Source organism: Genypterus blacodes, unplaced genomic scaffold (assembly GCF_046128005.1).
Source record: "Genypterus blacodes isolate CSIRO-AG114 ecotype Tasmania unplaced genomic scaffold, CSIRO-AGI_Gbla_v1 ptg000279l_1, whole genome shotgun sequence".
NCBI classification, from domain to species: Eukaryota; Metazoa; Chordata; class Actinopteri; order Ophidiiformes; family Ophidiidae; genus Genypterus; species Genypterus blacodes.
This window is the reverse complement of record NW_027467070.1, coordinates 58,928-74,277: the sequence shown is the minus strand read 5'-3', so window position 1 is coordinate 74,277 and position 15,350 is coordinate 58,928. Positions and strand designations below refer to the sequence as shown.

Genomic DNA, 15,350 nt, shown 5'->3' with positions numbered 1-15,350 from the left:
GATGTCTAATAGAAATAATCCATACAAATACAACAGTACTTCAATATCCCTGCTTCCCTCGTCTTGATGGTAAGAAGTGTTGAGTGTTCTGTATATTTTAGTTTGGGGCAACATTCGGCCAAATGTAGATTCAAGTGGGCTGGATTAGTAAAATCATAGCATTATAACCTATAAACAGATGTAAATTTAAGTGCAAAGAAGTACAGGTTCATATTGCAAATGTACTTTTATTTAACTATCTTTTTATAAAACAAATTATTAACCTAGAATTTCTTAAGTCGGTCGTTCCCAAACTCTCCTACCTAGCAGCGGGTTATTGCCTTTTCTCCTGAGTTGTTAATGACTTAAATCCCTCACAACTGGGCTTGTAACGCTATATATGTAGCTTGGCTATACTAGCGGCTAGCCAAGCTAACGATGCATCAGATCAGCTGATAAGTGCAAACTGTGACGCGGCGCCGATAAACACATAACATCTTATCTGGACGCTCGTTCTCTGGTTGCGATATGAAAAAGTATGGCCTCATTCATTTGCCTGAAGGGAAACTTATTTGTATCGCTCCTCTTTCCATCGCGCACAGCAATAGCATATCAGAGAATCTTTCCTTGGAAAATTACCTTTGTTCAGCGCTGATGTGGAAACGCTGCATAAATAGGAATAATTACTGGAAAAACAACGTATCTTAAATGTATAGTGTTTATATTCAGTAGGCTGACTTTATGTTCTGTATGAAGCAGGTTTGACCTGTACGTGGCGTTCAAAGTCTTCAATCTTTGTAGAGGAAAAGCAGTCTTGAAAACCGTAATAGAGAGCCGAGTGGCAGAGAATAGGGTCCTACACTCTAACCCTGAACCATCAGTACACTCTGGGTTCTCTTCAGATCGTATAAATCTTTCGCCTTTTACTAAAGATTTCCGTGGAGAGGAACATTAAGAGTTTCAACCAATTTTTTGATGCCCTGCTTTATTGCGGGGCTTCCTCACTCTGTCAAAAGAAACAAGTAACATGACCAATCCCACCACATAGGTCCGTGTTCCCTGCTCTCTGGCAACGTCTAGCTTTGAAGTGGAGCAGTTTCGTAGATGCCAGTCAAACACTCGGTTTGTTTCTCATTTTTTGTAGACTGAAAGCGGCTAGAACAACTAACAATAAATGAAGATAGTTTGACCCCTTATGCACATTTGTCCGTTATCTGTTCTGTCCATAGGAGACCGCCACATTTACCCGAATGATTAGCATGAGTTCACTCACAAGTAACGCACAGAGCGGTTTGGCTGTTTGCCAGCAGTAACGGAGCAGGGAGTGACTGTTAAAGGGTCGTTTGGAATTAATCTGTATTACACATTGATCAACAACATCATTCCACCTTATGACTGTTGTGTCGGCTTTGTTGTATTCTTGAACACCCCCCCCCCCCCCACATCTGTGTTTTAACCGTGAGCTGGTGTCTGTGAGCGGGGATAGAGTCCCTCCGCTCAACCATTTGTCAGCATCGCTTCTCGGCCTTTTGGCTAAGATCAAGTGTAGTATCTGTTCTTATCAGTTTAATATCTGATACGTCCCCTACCCGGGGACCATATATTAAATTGATTTTTGGAGCAGGGAGATGGAATAGGGGCTTGCTCCGTCCACTCCACGCATCGACCTGGTATTGCAGTACCTCCAGGAACGGTGCACCCCCTCATGATGTTCAACACCAACTATTCTCTCTGGAGTTCAATCAAACCTTACTCCGTAGTCATCGTCTAATTTCACTTTGCCCTCCCAAGATGAAACGCAAGAACTCTGCGGTGTTCTCTGTTGTTATTGTTGAAGCTATTGAGTAGATATTTCAACATCTTACCAGAAACTCAGTGGATTTGTTTATGAACAACACATTTGCAATCGTGTCATAATTTATGAGCCAAATACTCGTCGTGACATCATCCATTGTGTCAACGGGCGGGGGCGGGGTTACAGCCTGTATTAGGCGGCAGTTTGTCGTAGATGGTGAAAGCGTGTTGCTCTTTGTTTTAAATACATAGTATGATAGTATCGCTCGTTGGGGTGTTAACTAAGGCTGAAAGCGATTATAGCATATATTTGATTTGCTTTAATGCCTTTTCTTGCATTCTCGTTGTAAGAGATAATAGCTTCTGGTGGTTGTGGTGTGTGCGTAGTCTCTGTGACCGTGAGTCAGAGCTGTACTCCTGTGAATGAGTTGAGCATCTGTGACTATAGCAACTCATACTTACCTGGCAAGGGAGATACCATGATCATGAAGGTGGTTCACCCAGGGCGAGGCTCAGCCATTGCACTCCGGTTGTGCTGACCCCTGCGAATTCCCCAAATGTGGGAATCTCGATTGCATAATTTCTGGTAGTGGGGGACTGCGTTCGCGCTCTCCCCTGATGAAACTGTTCAATGTAAATCTGCTACCTTTAGATTGATATTGTACCACAGTGCTTTACTTTCAAGGGCTAGACCGTATATTAATGTCCCAATTGCCAGAGGAAGACAGGAATAATTTCTGGAAAAACAACGCGTCTTAAATGTATAGTGTTTATATTCAGTAGGCTGACTTAATGTTCTGTATGAAGCAGGTTTGACCTGTACGTGGCGTTCAAAGTCTTCAATCTTTTGTAGGCTTCCTCACTCTGTCAAAAGAAACAAGTAACATGACCAATCCCACCACATAGGTCCTGCTCAAAGGTCCGTGTTCCCTGCTCTCTGGCAACGTCTAGCTTTGAAGCGGAGCAGTTTCGTAGATGCCAGTCAAACACTCTTCATTTTTGTGTAGACTGAAAGCGGCTAGAACAACTAACAATAAATGAAGATAGTTTGACCCCTTATGCACATTTGTCTGTTATCGGTTCTGTCCATAAGAGACCGCCACATTCACTCGATTGATTAGCATGAGTTCACACACGAGTAACGCACAGAGCAGGAAGTGACCTTTAAAGGGTAGTTTGGAATTAATCTGTATTATACTTTGATCAACAACATCATTCCACCTTATGACTGTTGTGTTGGCTTTGTTGTATTCTTGAACACCCCCCCCCCCATCTGTGTTTTAACCGTGAGCTTGTGTGTGTGAGCGGGGATAGAGTCCCTCCACTCCGCTGTTTAACAGCATCGCTTCTCGGCCTTTTGGCTAAGATCAAGTGTAGTATCTGTTCTTATCAGTTTAATATCTGATACGTCCCCTACCCGGGGACCATATATTAAATTGATTTTTGGAGCAGGGAGATGGAATAGGGGCTTGCTCCGTCCACTCCACGCATCGACCTGGTATTGCAGTACCTCCAGGAACGGTGCACCCCCTCATGATGTCTAATAGAAATAATCCATACAAATACAACAGTACTTCAATATCCCTGCTTCCCTCGTCTTGATGGTAAGAAGTGTTGAGTGTTCTGTATATTTTAGTTTGGGGCAACATTCGGCCAAATGTAGATTCAAGTGGGCTGGATTAGTAAAATCATAGCATTATAACCTATAAACAGATGTAAATTTAAGTGCAAAGAAGTACAGGTTCATATTGCAAATGTACTTTTATTTAACTATCTTTTTATAAAACAAATTATTAACCTAGAATTTCTTAAGTCGGTCGTTCCCAAACTCTCCTACCTAGCAGCGGGTTATTGCCTTTTCTCCTGAGTTGTTAATGACTTAAATCCCTCACAACTGGGCTTGTAACGCTATATATGTAGCTTGGCTATACTAGCGGCTAGCCAAGCTAACGATGCATCAGATCAGCTGATAAGTGCAAACTGTGACGCGGCGCCGATAAACACATAACATCTTATCTGGACGCTCGTTCTCTGGTTGCGATATGAAAAAGTATGGCCTCATTCATTTGCCTGAAGGGAAACTTATTTGTATCGCTCCTCTTTCCATCGCGCACAGCAATAGCATATCAGAGAATCTTTCCTTGGAAAATTACCTTTGTTCAGCGCTGATGTGGAAACGCTGCATAAATAGGAATAATTACTGGAAAAACAACGTATCTTAAATGTATAGTGTTTATATTCAGTAGGCTGACTTTATGTTCTGTATGAAGCAGGTTTGACCTGTACGTGGCGTTCAAAGTCTTCAATCTTTGTAGAGGAAAAGCAGTCTTGAAAACCGTAATAGAGAGCCGAGTGGCAGAGAATAGGGGCCTACACTCTAACCCTGAACCACCAGTACACTCTGGGTTCTCTTCAGATCGTATAAATCTTTCGCCTTTTACTAAAGATTTCCGTGGAGAGGAACATTAAGAGTTTCAACCAATTTTTTGATGCCCTGCTTATTGCGGGGCTTCCTCACTCTGTCAAAAGAAACAAGTAACATGACCAATCCCACCACATAGGTCCGTGTTCCCTGCTCTCTGGCAACGTCTAGCTTTGAAGTGGAGCAGTTTCGTAGATGCCAGTCAAACACTCGGTTTGTTTCTCATTTTTTGTAGACTGAAAGCGGCTAGAACAACTAACAATAAATGAAGATAGTTTGACCCCTTATGCACATTTGTCCGTTATCTGTTCTGTCCATAGGAGACCGCCACATTTACTCGAATGATTAGCATGAGTTCACTCACAAGTAACGCACAGAGCGGTTTGGCTGTTTGCCAGCAGTAACGGAGCAGGGAGTGACTGTTAAAGGGTCGTTTGGAATTAATCTGTATTACACATTGATCAACAACATCATTCCACCTTATGACTGTTGTGTCGGCTTTGTTGTATTCTTGAACACCCCCCCCCCCCCCACATCTGTGTTTTAACCGTGAGCTGGTGTCTGTGAGCGGGGATAGAGTCCCTCCGCTCAACCATTTGTCAGCATCGCTTCTCGGCCTTTTGGCTAAGATCAAGTGTAGTATCTGTTCTTATCAGTTTAATATCTGATACGTCCCCTACCCGGGGACCATATATTAAATTGATTTTTGGAGCAGGGAGATGGAATAGGGGCTTGCTCCGTCCACTCCACGCATCGACCTGGTATTGCAGTACCTCCAGGCTACCCCTCGTGATGTTAAACATTAACAACCGCTATCAAGATAATATTATCATTCTCGCAGACGACGCAGATAAGTACATTAGTTGAAGTGTTAGTTCCGCTGTTAGCTGTAATGGAGATAAGTAATCATTTTTGAAATTGTTACTTTCTCCTTTCCGTTTTTTTTCTTTGGTTGTTAACGACCTAATTGCTTAGAAACAAACATTTTCCTAGGAGCTGTAACAGGTTTTGCAGTCGTATCATATTTTATTGTTTTTGTATAATATATGTACCATGTATTATTATTATTATTATTATTATTATTATTATTATTATTATTATTATTATTGACTAAATGCGTAACGAGTTGGAGAATACAGAGAAAGTTCGTCTCGAACTCTCAGCTCGGGCATCGTGACATCATCCATTCATTGTGTGGTACCCCTGTCAACGGGCGGGGGCGGGGTTAGAGCCTGGATAAGGCGTCAGTTCATCGCAGATCGTGAAAGTGCTGCCATTTATTTTAAATACATTGTATGTTAGACTCGCCCTTTGTGATGTTCACATACTATGGCTGTAAGAGATAATGGCATGTATTTGATTTACTTCGATCGATACGCTGTGTGCCTTTCTTGCGTTCTCGTAGCAGTTTAAAGCTGAGCATGATGTATTCGGGGTACAGCTTGAGATGAAATGCCGCATTGCGTGATGGGAATGTGTGTTCATTTAATCGAGGATCACATCGCAAATCGTCTGATCATGAATGTATGAGGGCGGTCACGTAAAGTTTGGTGTGTTCGTTCACGAAACATTGACAAAGCGCCGCTGCGTCTGGTAAATGGCATTCCGTGTGAATTAGTGACGTGACCGTGAGTCGCTGAGGAACGTCTGTGAATGACCTGAGCATCTGTGACCATGGCAACTCATACTTACCTGGCAGGGGAGATACCATGATCATGAAGGTGGTTCACCCAGGGCGAGGCTCAGCCATTGCACTCCGGTTGTGCTGACCACTGCGAATTCCCCAAATGTGGGAATCTCGACTGCATAATTTCTGGTAGTGGGGGACTGCGTTCGCGCTCTCCCCTGATCTATGTGTCAAAGAACAATCTCAGTCCAGTCAGTGTTCAATCGGTAGGGTGATGATTGATAGGCGTTATCTATTCTGTCCACCAGAGACCCCCAGACTCAGCTGACTGACTCGAACATTCACATTAACTTCACCCATGATACATTTAGAAGAGTAAATGGAGCTTACTTATGTTCCTAAGCAGCATAACAGCTACATATGAAAGAGTTTACACATGTGAATCATATTCAAATGGAGTTTTCATGCTATAATCATTAATAACACAATGCGTCAAGAGGACGTCTCCTGCATCAACACCTTCACTAAACACAATATGTCATTATGAGATGTTTGTGTTATTTTTTTAACTTTGCATGATGTCACACTTGAGTATTGAGTGCTTCTGTGTGTCTGCGTTCCAGTGTAACTGTGGACACGCTGCTGCGACAGAGACACAGAGGCAAAGCTGCTCTGTCAAAGAAGAAGGAGAAGAGGAGCTCAAACCTTCACCACAGATTCTCTGTGGGCACGTAAGTCAGCGTGTTGCTAGGCAGCCTTGTGATAAATGACATGTGATGCTTGTGTGTCCAGGTGAGAGTGTGTGTGTGTGTGTGTCTCTGCTCTGTAGGTGTGGATCTTGGTGGAGACGTCTCCTGGCTCACTGGACTCATCGCATTCGCGGGCCGCACCTCTGCTTTCCCCTCATTGTGTGTCTGAGTGTCGTTACTCTCACTTATCTCCTCATCAGTGTGTCATGATGGATCTGATGGAGTCCAGTTAGCAGTAACATGTATGACTCCTCTGTATGGGACTGAACAGTTAAAGTGTGTAGACAGCTTATGTGTGTATGAAGATAAAACTCCTTTCCTGCCTGTGAGTCGTTTCCTCTCCATATAGTTTGGGATCAAGTTTAATAATAAACTGTGAACTGAACTCTGTCATACTTCTTTATTATAAATATACCAAAAATATCAAAACTGATACACACACTTGGTTAGTAACAAAACACCACAACACAGTGGAAACATCCAACAACCCACCGGCACATCAACATGGATCAGGTCATGAAGGAGTTAATAAAAGAATGAAAGTTCAGCTTCATTCACTGCCACGACTCTTCTGCAGGTAGAAAGCCGTCTGTGTTTGTCGAACACATGAGAACTCTTCTTTATAGCTCTCTATTCTGTAAGGAGGAAACTTTAAATAATAGATAAATATAAAATAAAGACTTATATTAGGAATGGAATAAAAACTACTGTAGGTGAATTTAAATGTGCAAAAAACTGTGAGCCAGCCACAAGAGTGATTCATGAAACCACAGTTTCATTTCATTCCTAAACTCTGTTTGACAGTTAATGGAAGCATATGCAGCTGATTTCACCTAACAAACCTTTAGAAACCATTTAAAATAAATAAAAGGGGCAAATCTCCTTACATACTTTTTTTTTAAATTAATCAAAAGTGAGAGATGTGCTCATCGCCGTAGCAACAGGTCCACACGTGCTGCATCATGTTCATGACAGAGCCGCGCCTCTTTGGGCAAACGATCTCTCTCAGTCCTTTTAAAGACAATCAATTCACAAATAGAGGAACACACACATGTCGGTGTGTCATGTCCTTCCTGTCCGTCACACCTGGCTCACTATTTCTGCGTCTTCTGCCACAAACCACTGGAGAGGAGTTCCATCTACAGCCCTCTGAAGAACCACGTTACCTGAACCCTGCGGAGACAAACGTGAAATCAGTGTTTACATGATGTGTCACTGAACATGGCCCTGTTGAATGCAGGTGTAGTGGATCAGTACCGACCTGGTGGAAGGCAGTCAGGCGAGCAGACGTTGGGCTCTTCAGGTTATGGGGGCTCGGCTGTATCTTGTGCAGCTGGTTCCTCTGGTGCCAGGACTTGAGCTCCTCTGACACCATCTCCCTGGGCATCAGCCTGATGGCGTGGTTGGGATACTCCTTCAGCGAGGGCGTCCGGACCAGCCTGGTGTAGGGAGGAGGGGGCTTCATCGCTGACAGCGTTCTCCTCGGAGATGGTGCTCCCTCCTGCCACGGCTTCTGCTCAGTCCTGCGGGCAACGGGAGGGGAGGACAGGTAGCACTTCCCCATGTCCAGGTCCTGAGGGGAGAGGGGGCCCTCCTCAGGCAGGGGTCTGATGAAAGCCGGGCTGGCTTGGGGCAGGTTGTTGTTGTTGTTCTTGAACGCACCGGGGCTGGGGAAGCTGGGTGGCCCTTTCTTCTGAGCTCCAAAGTGGAACCCGTAAGGCGGAGGGCAGAGCTTAGGCATCTCCGTGGGTCCGTCCCTCCCAGGGGAGCTGGTGTAGGAGGAGACGGAGTGCTCTGAGCTGCTGTCCTCTGAGCTGGACTGGTAGAGGCGGCGGGGGGAGTACTCAGGGGAACGCACCATCAGATCAGCCACACAGCGCCGCTGAGGCAGCCTGGGTCGCCCTCTGTTGTTCTCTGCACCGAGTCGCTCCATGTCAGCAGGTGGTTTACTCTTGGGAAGTCTAAGGAGATAAAACATACAGTTCAGTGTCAACAACCCAGGAATGAACTCAACTCATCCCAATCCTAACACACGGGCCTCTGTACCTGAAGGACTGGGAGTATTGTCTGCGTATGTGCAGCTCTGGGGTGGAGGGGGCGCTGGTGGAGTGTGTGTGCAGCAGGGCCACGTTCTTCATCAGCAGGGAGGGAAGAGCCCTGCTGCTCTCCACACACACCGGGGCTCCTGCTGGACTACTGCACACACACACAAACAGGGCGGATCACGTGAGACATGCTGACACTCACACAAAGGTTTGACCTCTACATCTATCCTCCACATGTTCTCTGCTGCAGCCGGATCACTGAGATGTTCTGGCTTCCGGCTCTACCTGGATCTGCTGCTGCACACTGAGTTGGGTTTGGTCTGAGGCTTCTGATAAGGCTGGTCCAGGCTGGACTCCTTCCATGGAGAGTTCTGGATGGGAGAGCGTTGATTCTCCACGCTGGTCTGACCCGGGGACTGCTGGGTCCTGGCTGACAGCTGGATGGGGTCTGAATAGGAAGCAGCCACCACAGGAGAGAGAGGGCCAGACGAGTCCACATCTACACACACACAGGAGATCAGTCAGGTGTGACCATTCAAAACTATTCAAAGCAGAGAAAGACACAGAATGATCTCACTCACCGTCATCCAGGGCCACGACATCAGACAGAGAGCTGTCATCAGACATAGATGCATCTGTGAGAGGAGAGGAAGAGTTTGAAAACAGCGTTGATTAAAGAACCAAACCTTCACTCAACCTCAGCAACCTCCAACCTTCACCCAGGACAGCTGCCTGGCAAGGGCCTGCAGTGCACAGCATGTCCAGAAGGGGGCATCAGATCCCTCAGCCCTTACCTTTGTGTTGGCCGGTGGAGACAGAGCTGCGTGGTGTGCTGCACTCGCTCCTGATCCTGTGCTGGAACACGGCCTCCTGCAGATCCTTCACCTTCTTCTCCTCCCTCTTGCACTGCTGCAGTCGGTTCTTCTTCTGGGGTTTTCTGAGGTGTTCCTCCTGGGAGAGTCTGCGGGCCGCCTCACAGATCTGCCTCTGCACAGCCAGGTCAGTCTCCAGTGCCTGCAACTCTACATCCTACAAGACAAGCAACATCTAGCTTTAGTTTCAGTCCGTTCACTCTCTCTGTTGTTCTTCCACTGTCACCCTAAAGAAGCAGACTGTGGCCTGGACCTCTTTGTGCTGCTGGATCAGCCCCTGGTCCAGCTTGAAGGAAGCTCCGATCCTTCGTCGGATGTGAGGTGCTTTCTCCTCCGGGAGCAGAGGATAATCTGAGGGCAGTTTACCCGTCAGCTCCTGCCAAGAAGAACACAAAAGTCCACCTCAACACAAGCTCTTCATTTTCATTTGTAATGTTTCTCATCTGAAACAGAACCCGAACTCACCGCCTCCCTGATGCAGAGCTTCCTGAGCTCCAGCAGGCAGAGCTCCAGTCGGTCCTCCAGGGCCTGATGCTTCAGCTTCAGGGCCCGGGTGTGTGTGGTCAGGTCCTTCACCGGGGACGTGGGGCTGTCTGGACCTGCAGCACAGGCAGAGGAGCTCAACTCAGGCTTCACTCAGCTTCACTCAGCTTCACTCAGCTTCACACAGCTTCATTAGTAGAACTTCTTACTGCTAATACTTACTTTCATACACTTGACTTTATATCAACAGTAGTTTTCTGCATCACTTTACAAAACATTCATTAAGTTCATCCTTAATATAACTCAGCACTCAAACTTCTTTACACAGATTTTTTCATAGTAAAATATTTGTAAGAAAACTTTAGTAGCTCTAATCTTAACATGTTACACACGTGTTACACTCTGGTTGTGTTGTTGATGTGTTGATGGTGTGTTTGTGGTCTCACCTGAGTGCAGGATAATCCCACTATCAGTGTCACTGATCTCCTCTTTGCTCTCCATGGCCGTCGTCATTCTTTCCTCAGAAGTTTCACCTGTGGAGACAAACCCAGCGTCTTCAGATGAGTGAAAAGTCTGCTGCTGCATTTCTCTCCCCCTGCCTGATGACTTCATTCATTCTGGCTTCTGCCCGTCTCTGTGTAACAAAAGTGAGTGAATGGGGAGGAGTGTGTGTTCACACATTAACCATGCAGCTCGCCTCTCCTCCTCCTCCTCCCCCTCCTCCTCCTCCTCCTCACTGCCCCTCAGTCACAAAAGACAGCAGTCCCCCACGCTTGACTCGGCACATGTGCGGGGGTTAATCCGAATCGGGTGCCATGGTGACGGGGCGCGGCGCGGCTGGCCAGGGGAGCGTGTCGCTGCGAGGCGTGTCAGAGGGCGTTTAAAGAGCCCACACCCCGAAAAAGAAAGCAGATGGCAGCAGGAATGACCCGGCTCAGGCTCTGCACCTGTTCCCCTCCCGGCCCCTCCCTCCTCTCCTATTCAACCAGTGTCCACACAACCCTCTGGGGGCTTTGAAGTGGAAGAATGTCACAATGCTGGGTTTGTCCACACAGCAGCAGCTCACAAGGTCCCTGCTGACTCCTGGGCCACATTGTCCATCTCACTAACACACACTCACAAACCGACCAACACAACTCATGTTTATGGCTCCGCTCCATTGTCGTCTCACAGCTCAACAGCTGACCCACAATATACAACAACGTGACGCGGAACCGTCAGCCGGGGAGGAAAACAAACACAACAAGACTCAGACGCAGATGTTGGGGTAGATTGAGGCAAAGTGTTCAATCTATCAAATCAGGTGAGGAGGTCAGAGGCTGGTTGAGGGAGAAATGACTCATTGTTTTTAGATCACCAACAAAATACATCGCAACAACAGCGAATCAGTAGAACAGCAGTCCAAGAGAGTAACGTGATTAAAAACAGAGCTACTGGCCACACACACAGTGGCCAGTAGCTCTGTGTGTGTGTGTGTGTGTGTGTGTGTGTGTGTGTGTGTAATCCCCAGCTCCTGCCTCGTGTTGTTTAGAGATGAGTATCAGCCGTTTTCCTGTAGGGACCAGGAAGAACACTGAGCCCGTGTGGATGAGAGCCTCCCCTGACAGGATGTTATTGTGTCCATCCCACAGGTCCGGCCCATTCAGCGCCGCAACTCATGTGAACTGACGCAGCGTCGGGGCGTCCAGCAGCACAAAGAGGACACAGGCAGCTCCGATACGCACGGCCCGCTCGGTGTAACAACACTGCAACAAAGAAGCCCGTATCCACCCAGCGGCCGCGCTAATCTGCTGTGGGCACAAGATCTGCTGACGACTCGGGCCTCCGACAAGGCTGCAGTGAGAGCGAGGAGAGGAGCCGAGCTGAGCTGAGTCTGCGAGGTCACGGCCCATTATGTTCCCAGACGCACGGCTCCCTCTGCAGTAATCAGAGACAGGCAGGGCGATGTGGGATTTACCCGCTTACACCCCAGAACTCTCACAATGTCTGTGGTCGAGGCTCTGAGCAGAGTGAGTGGGTGTGAACGCGTCAAACAGCAGATCTGACTAGACGTGCCGAGTGTGTGCCAAGAAGCTGATGCCATTGGTCACAGCTTACATGAAGCCCGGGTGTGTGTGGACTTTATTGTCTGCAGGCCGGCTGCTTTCCTCCATGCAGCACAACAGGAATCAGAATCCATTTCCTGCACGGATCGCTGCTGATACTGGAGACTCCACCTGATTGATGGGCATAGCCAAAACATTTTAATAGGAGTGTGTGTCTGTGTGTGTGTGTGTGTGTGTGTGTGATCACTCTAATGCCGACGATCTAGGAACGTGTCGGGGTTGATAACGGGCCGTCCCACCCATCCGCCGCTGTAACATCTAGGGAAGTGTGTGTTTATGACAGGAGATCATGATGTGGATTCACTGTCTCCCAGACTTCCCCCAACACCCTTTCCCATGAGCCTTTGGAGCTGCGATCTCCTGGAATGCCGCCACCGCCGTGCTCATTACCACTGTGGTCGGCCCTGGAATTACCAACGGGGACCGGCGCAGCCTAGGAAACAGTGAGGGATGCCTGAAACCAGAACCGAGGCCCATCTGAACCCTGTAATTAAGATTCTCCAGTGAATGCTGATACTATGGAAGAAACCAAACGACTTTACAGCATGCAGCTTATTCCAGAGTCTGATGAGAAGCCAAAATCCATTCAGCAAAATGGATCCGTTCTGTACACACTGTGGGCTGAAGTGAATCAGTGTGGGGGAGCAGCAGGAGAGGAAGTGTTGTGTTACAAAGCTTTGCGTCACAGGAGTCAGATCCTAACCCGAAGAAGCTCGGGGAACTCCACACAGAGCAGCAGACTGCAGATAGGAGGGTGTGATCACATCAACAACACGGCCTAACACCACTGTTCAGACAAAATGAAATCAAAGACAGAGCTCCTACACCGGCAGACTCTGTGCTTTGTCAACATGCATTCAGGTGGAGGAGCGGCCGCTTCTTAGTTTTCCAGCAGACACAATGCAAATGTAATAAGGAGCATGGCCGCCTGCTGCTCTCACTGGAGGCCATATGCTGAGCAGACACAGCAGCTCTGTCACAGAGCAGAGAGACATGCTCTATTGTTCTCCAGGGCCGGCTCGGGATCGTGACACCTCGTCCCTCTGACTCATCAGTTTTGAGGCCTGTGGTCAGTCACCGGTGGTCAGCTCCGGCCATAAGCAGTGTGTGGTTAAAGCCTCTCAGCCTGCAGTGCCCAGTGCTGACAGAACAAGTGAGAGACTCCAGGGGGCAAAGAAACACTAAGGTGCCGCCTTTAGCACCGGCACAACACTGCAGGTCTGTCAACAAGTGGAGACTCGCAGGGGTTTGGTGTTGATTCTGCATCAGGAGACACAAACAACTGCCAGCAAGCAGCGCGGAGGCCAGCAGACCCCCTGTGGTGCCATGTGTGTGTGAAGACAGCCTGCTGCTCTGTCAGACTGCATCTCTGAACAGCAGCTTTAAAGCCTGAGGAGATGACAGAGACTCACAGGCCACCAGAGCATGAAATCATACACTCCATACTTTGGTATATAATTGAAATATCAACTTATTCACAATTCTTGACAGTATTAATTTTAACAACTTTTTTCGATTAACTAAAATATGATGTGTGACAGGAGAGCGGAAACGGATCGTAACTTAGTTTGTTTTGGATTATTCTCAGTGTGTTTGCAGCGACTTGAGTTTCACTAAAGTACACACACTCACACTCTGACACTGTTTAACATCGTAGACTTAACGCTGTTATCTAACCGCGGTTCTCATCGTCTTCTGTTGTAAAGATAAGTCGTATCTTGTACCTTATTCTGTGTCCTCGGTCCTTCTGTCGCATCACTTCAGGAGGCGGCGGTGGTTTGTTCACTTTCTCTTCTGCTGGGATGAGAAACACTCGCCTCTGGGACATCTGTTTCAGGCAACTCCATCTTCTCAGTGAAGGAGGGGGGGGGTGTCATTTTCATTTCCTGAGAGACGTGTTTGCCTCTCAAGTTTACTCCATTTAATTCATAAATACAACAAATAATTCCTACACACTGTTAAAACAAAACTTCATAGCACTTAAACCAACTCGAACGCCTGTTGGTGAATTATTTATTCCCTCCAACCTCCCCCCTGATTTACTTTAATGGTTCGGTCCGGCTCCGCTCTCCTTCCAGACACGCTCTGCGTATTGACACAGCACGCGCCTCACTGAGGGGCTTTTAATTTGGAAAGCGGGACAAAAGAACAAAAGCTGCAGGGAGAAAGCACAAGTTAGAGTCAAAGAGGGAACAGCTGGCGAGTGGCGGAGCTCAGAGGCTCACGGCAGAGGGACTAACTACAAACTACACGTTTACGCTCTGGCAGATAGTCCAGCACATTTTTACAGCCACAGGCCTCAGACTTGTGTGTGTGTCAGTGTGTGTGTGTGGATATAAACAGGTGATCTGCTCGATCATTTGTCTCGTTCGTCAAAACATCTAAATTCGCTTACTTTTTACGGATTGTGAATGAAATGTGGAGGATTTTACTAATACATCATCAAATAGTAAATCTAAAAGTATTTGACTGCAACTAGAAATAGGCCTCACCATAATCATGACTCATCATCTCAATTATAAGACTACGATTTAAGATAGTTCCTTATCATTCATTTGGTGTCTTATCCCATGAGGCATTTCATCATAATCCCATCAGGCTCAGTAATGATAAACCAAATATACAACAATTCCGTTTAAACCAATCACTACATGGCCTTTATTTCCCCATTCAACATAAATTGGGTCTTCTTGTGGTGAGGACAGCTCAGACTATGCTCTCAGCAACAGGAAGTGAAGAGAAACATGTAAAGTACACTCCAACGAGCAAATTAAATCACAGCTATTTAATGTTACCTTAAAGGGAATATGTAAAACTATAGACAATCTCCTGTTGGTGATATTTTTATATAAATTTCTTCTATCACTTATTTGTTTCTCTGGTGTTTTTTTGGATTTCACATTCAGTGTTAGCACAGAGCGATCCCCCAATATGTATGGAGAAGGTGAAATAAGTGAATAAGCCCCACAAATAGGCTCCTTGTCTCCAGGCAGAGATGTTCCTGGCTCTCCCAAATGTCTCCGCTGCTTTAACCAGGCCCTTGGGTATTCCTAGCCTATATATCGTGAAAAGCCTCCTCCAGATGGCCTGCTTTCTTCTCTCATCCCGTGATGGAATGAAAAGATCCACTAATCAAACAAAGTCCCATATCCATGTGAAAGAGCGTGAGAGTCCTCAGGGAGCCGATCTGCATGCTAATCAATTCCCTGGACTTTGGAATTGCATCCAATGAAACAATGTCTCACACACAGCAAAACATAGATAGCCTTTATTT

The 15,350-nt window shown here is 46.7% G+C and overlaps 1 protein-coding gene, 1 long non-coding RNA gene and 7 other non-coding genes across 9 annotated transcripts in view; 8 read left to right on the top strand and 1 right to left on the bottom strand.

Moving 5' to 3' along the window:
• Positions 1-6,943, top strand: part of LOC143017299 (uncharacterized) — a 49,654-nt gene extending 42,711 nt beyond the window's left edge. The window contains exons 3-4 of the long non-coding RNA XR_012965603.1: positions 6,446-6,553; positions 6,652-6,943. This is a non-coding gene — a long non-coding RNA (uncharacterized LOC143017299). The remainder of the gene's footprint in view (positions 1-6,445; positions 6,554-6,651) is intronic.
• On the top strand, positions 862-977 carry LOC143017355 (U5 spliceosomal RNA). The gene has a single exon (XR_012965657.1). It is a non-coding gene; the product is annotated as a U5 spliceosomal RNA (small nuclear RNA).
• Positions 1,493-1,683, top strand: LOC143017330 (U2 spliceosomal RNA). Its single transcript, XR_012965633.1, has one exon. It is a non-coding gene; the product is annotated as a U2 spliceosomal RNA (small nuclear RNA).
• LOC143017319 (U1 spliceosomal RNA) lies at positions 2,228-2,391 on the top strand. Its single transcript, XR_012965623.1, has one exon. It is a non-coding gene; the product is annotated as a U1 spliceosomal RNA (small nuclear RNA).
• On the top strand, positions 3,115-3,305 carry LOC143017329 (U2 spliceosomal RNA). The gene has a single exon (XR_012965632.1). It is a non-coding gene; the product is annotated as a U2 spliceosomal RNA (small nuclear RNA).
• Positions 4,170-4,284, top strand: LOC143017353 (U5 spliceosomal RNA). Its single transcript, XR_012965655.1, has one exon. It is a non-coding gene; the product is annotated as a U5 spliceosomal RNA (small nuclear RNA).
• LOC143017352 (U2 spliceosomal RNA) lies at positions 4,800-4,998 on the top strand. The gene has a single exon (XR_012965654.1). It is a non-coding gene; the product is annotated as a U2 spliceosomal RNA (small nuclear RNA).
• On the top strand, positions 5,880-6,043 carry LOC143017318 (U1 spliceosomal RNA). The gene has a single exon (XR_012965622.1). It is a non-coding gene; the product is annotated as a U1 spliceosomal RNA (small nuclear RNA).
• A 20-nt stretch (positions 6,944-6,963) lies between the features above and the next one.
• Positions 6,964-13,887, bottom strand: inavaa (innate immunity activator a). Its single transcript, XM_076172052.1, has 10 exons — positions 13,801-13,887; positions 10,418-10,504; positions 9,954-10,087; positions 9,742-9,864; positions 9,411-9,645; positions 9,198-9,251; positions 8,902-9,115; positions 8,618-8,767; positions 7,833-8,532; positions 6,964-7,744 (listed from the first exon to the last, which is right to left on the bottom strand). Exons 2-10 carry the CDS (start codon positions 10,482-10,484, stop codon positions 7,652-7,654), a joined length of 1,770 nt encoding a protein of 589 aa, XP_076028167.1. The 5' UTR covers positions 10,485-10,504; positions 13,801-13,887; the 3' UTR covers positions 6,964-7,651.
• Positions 13,888-15,350: the final 1,463 nt, after the last annotated feature.

Coding starts and splice junctions, on each gene's coding strand:
- inavaa (XM_076172052.1), bottom strand. CDS start 10,484: ATGACGACGGCCATGGAGAGCAAAGAGGAGATCAGTGACACTGATAGT. Junction 10,088..10,417: donor TGGGATTATCCTGCACTCAG/GTGAGACCACAA, acceptor CCTGTGCTGCAG/GTCCAGACAGCCCCACGTCC. Junction 9,865..9,953: donor AGCTCTGCATCAGGGAGGCG/GTGAGTTCGGGT, acceptor TCTTCTTGGCAG/GAGCTGACGGGTAAACTGCC.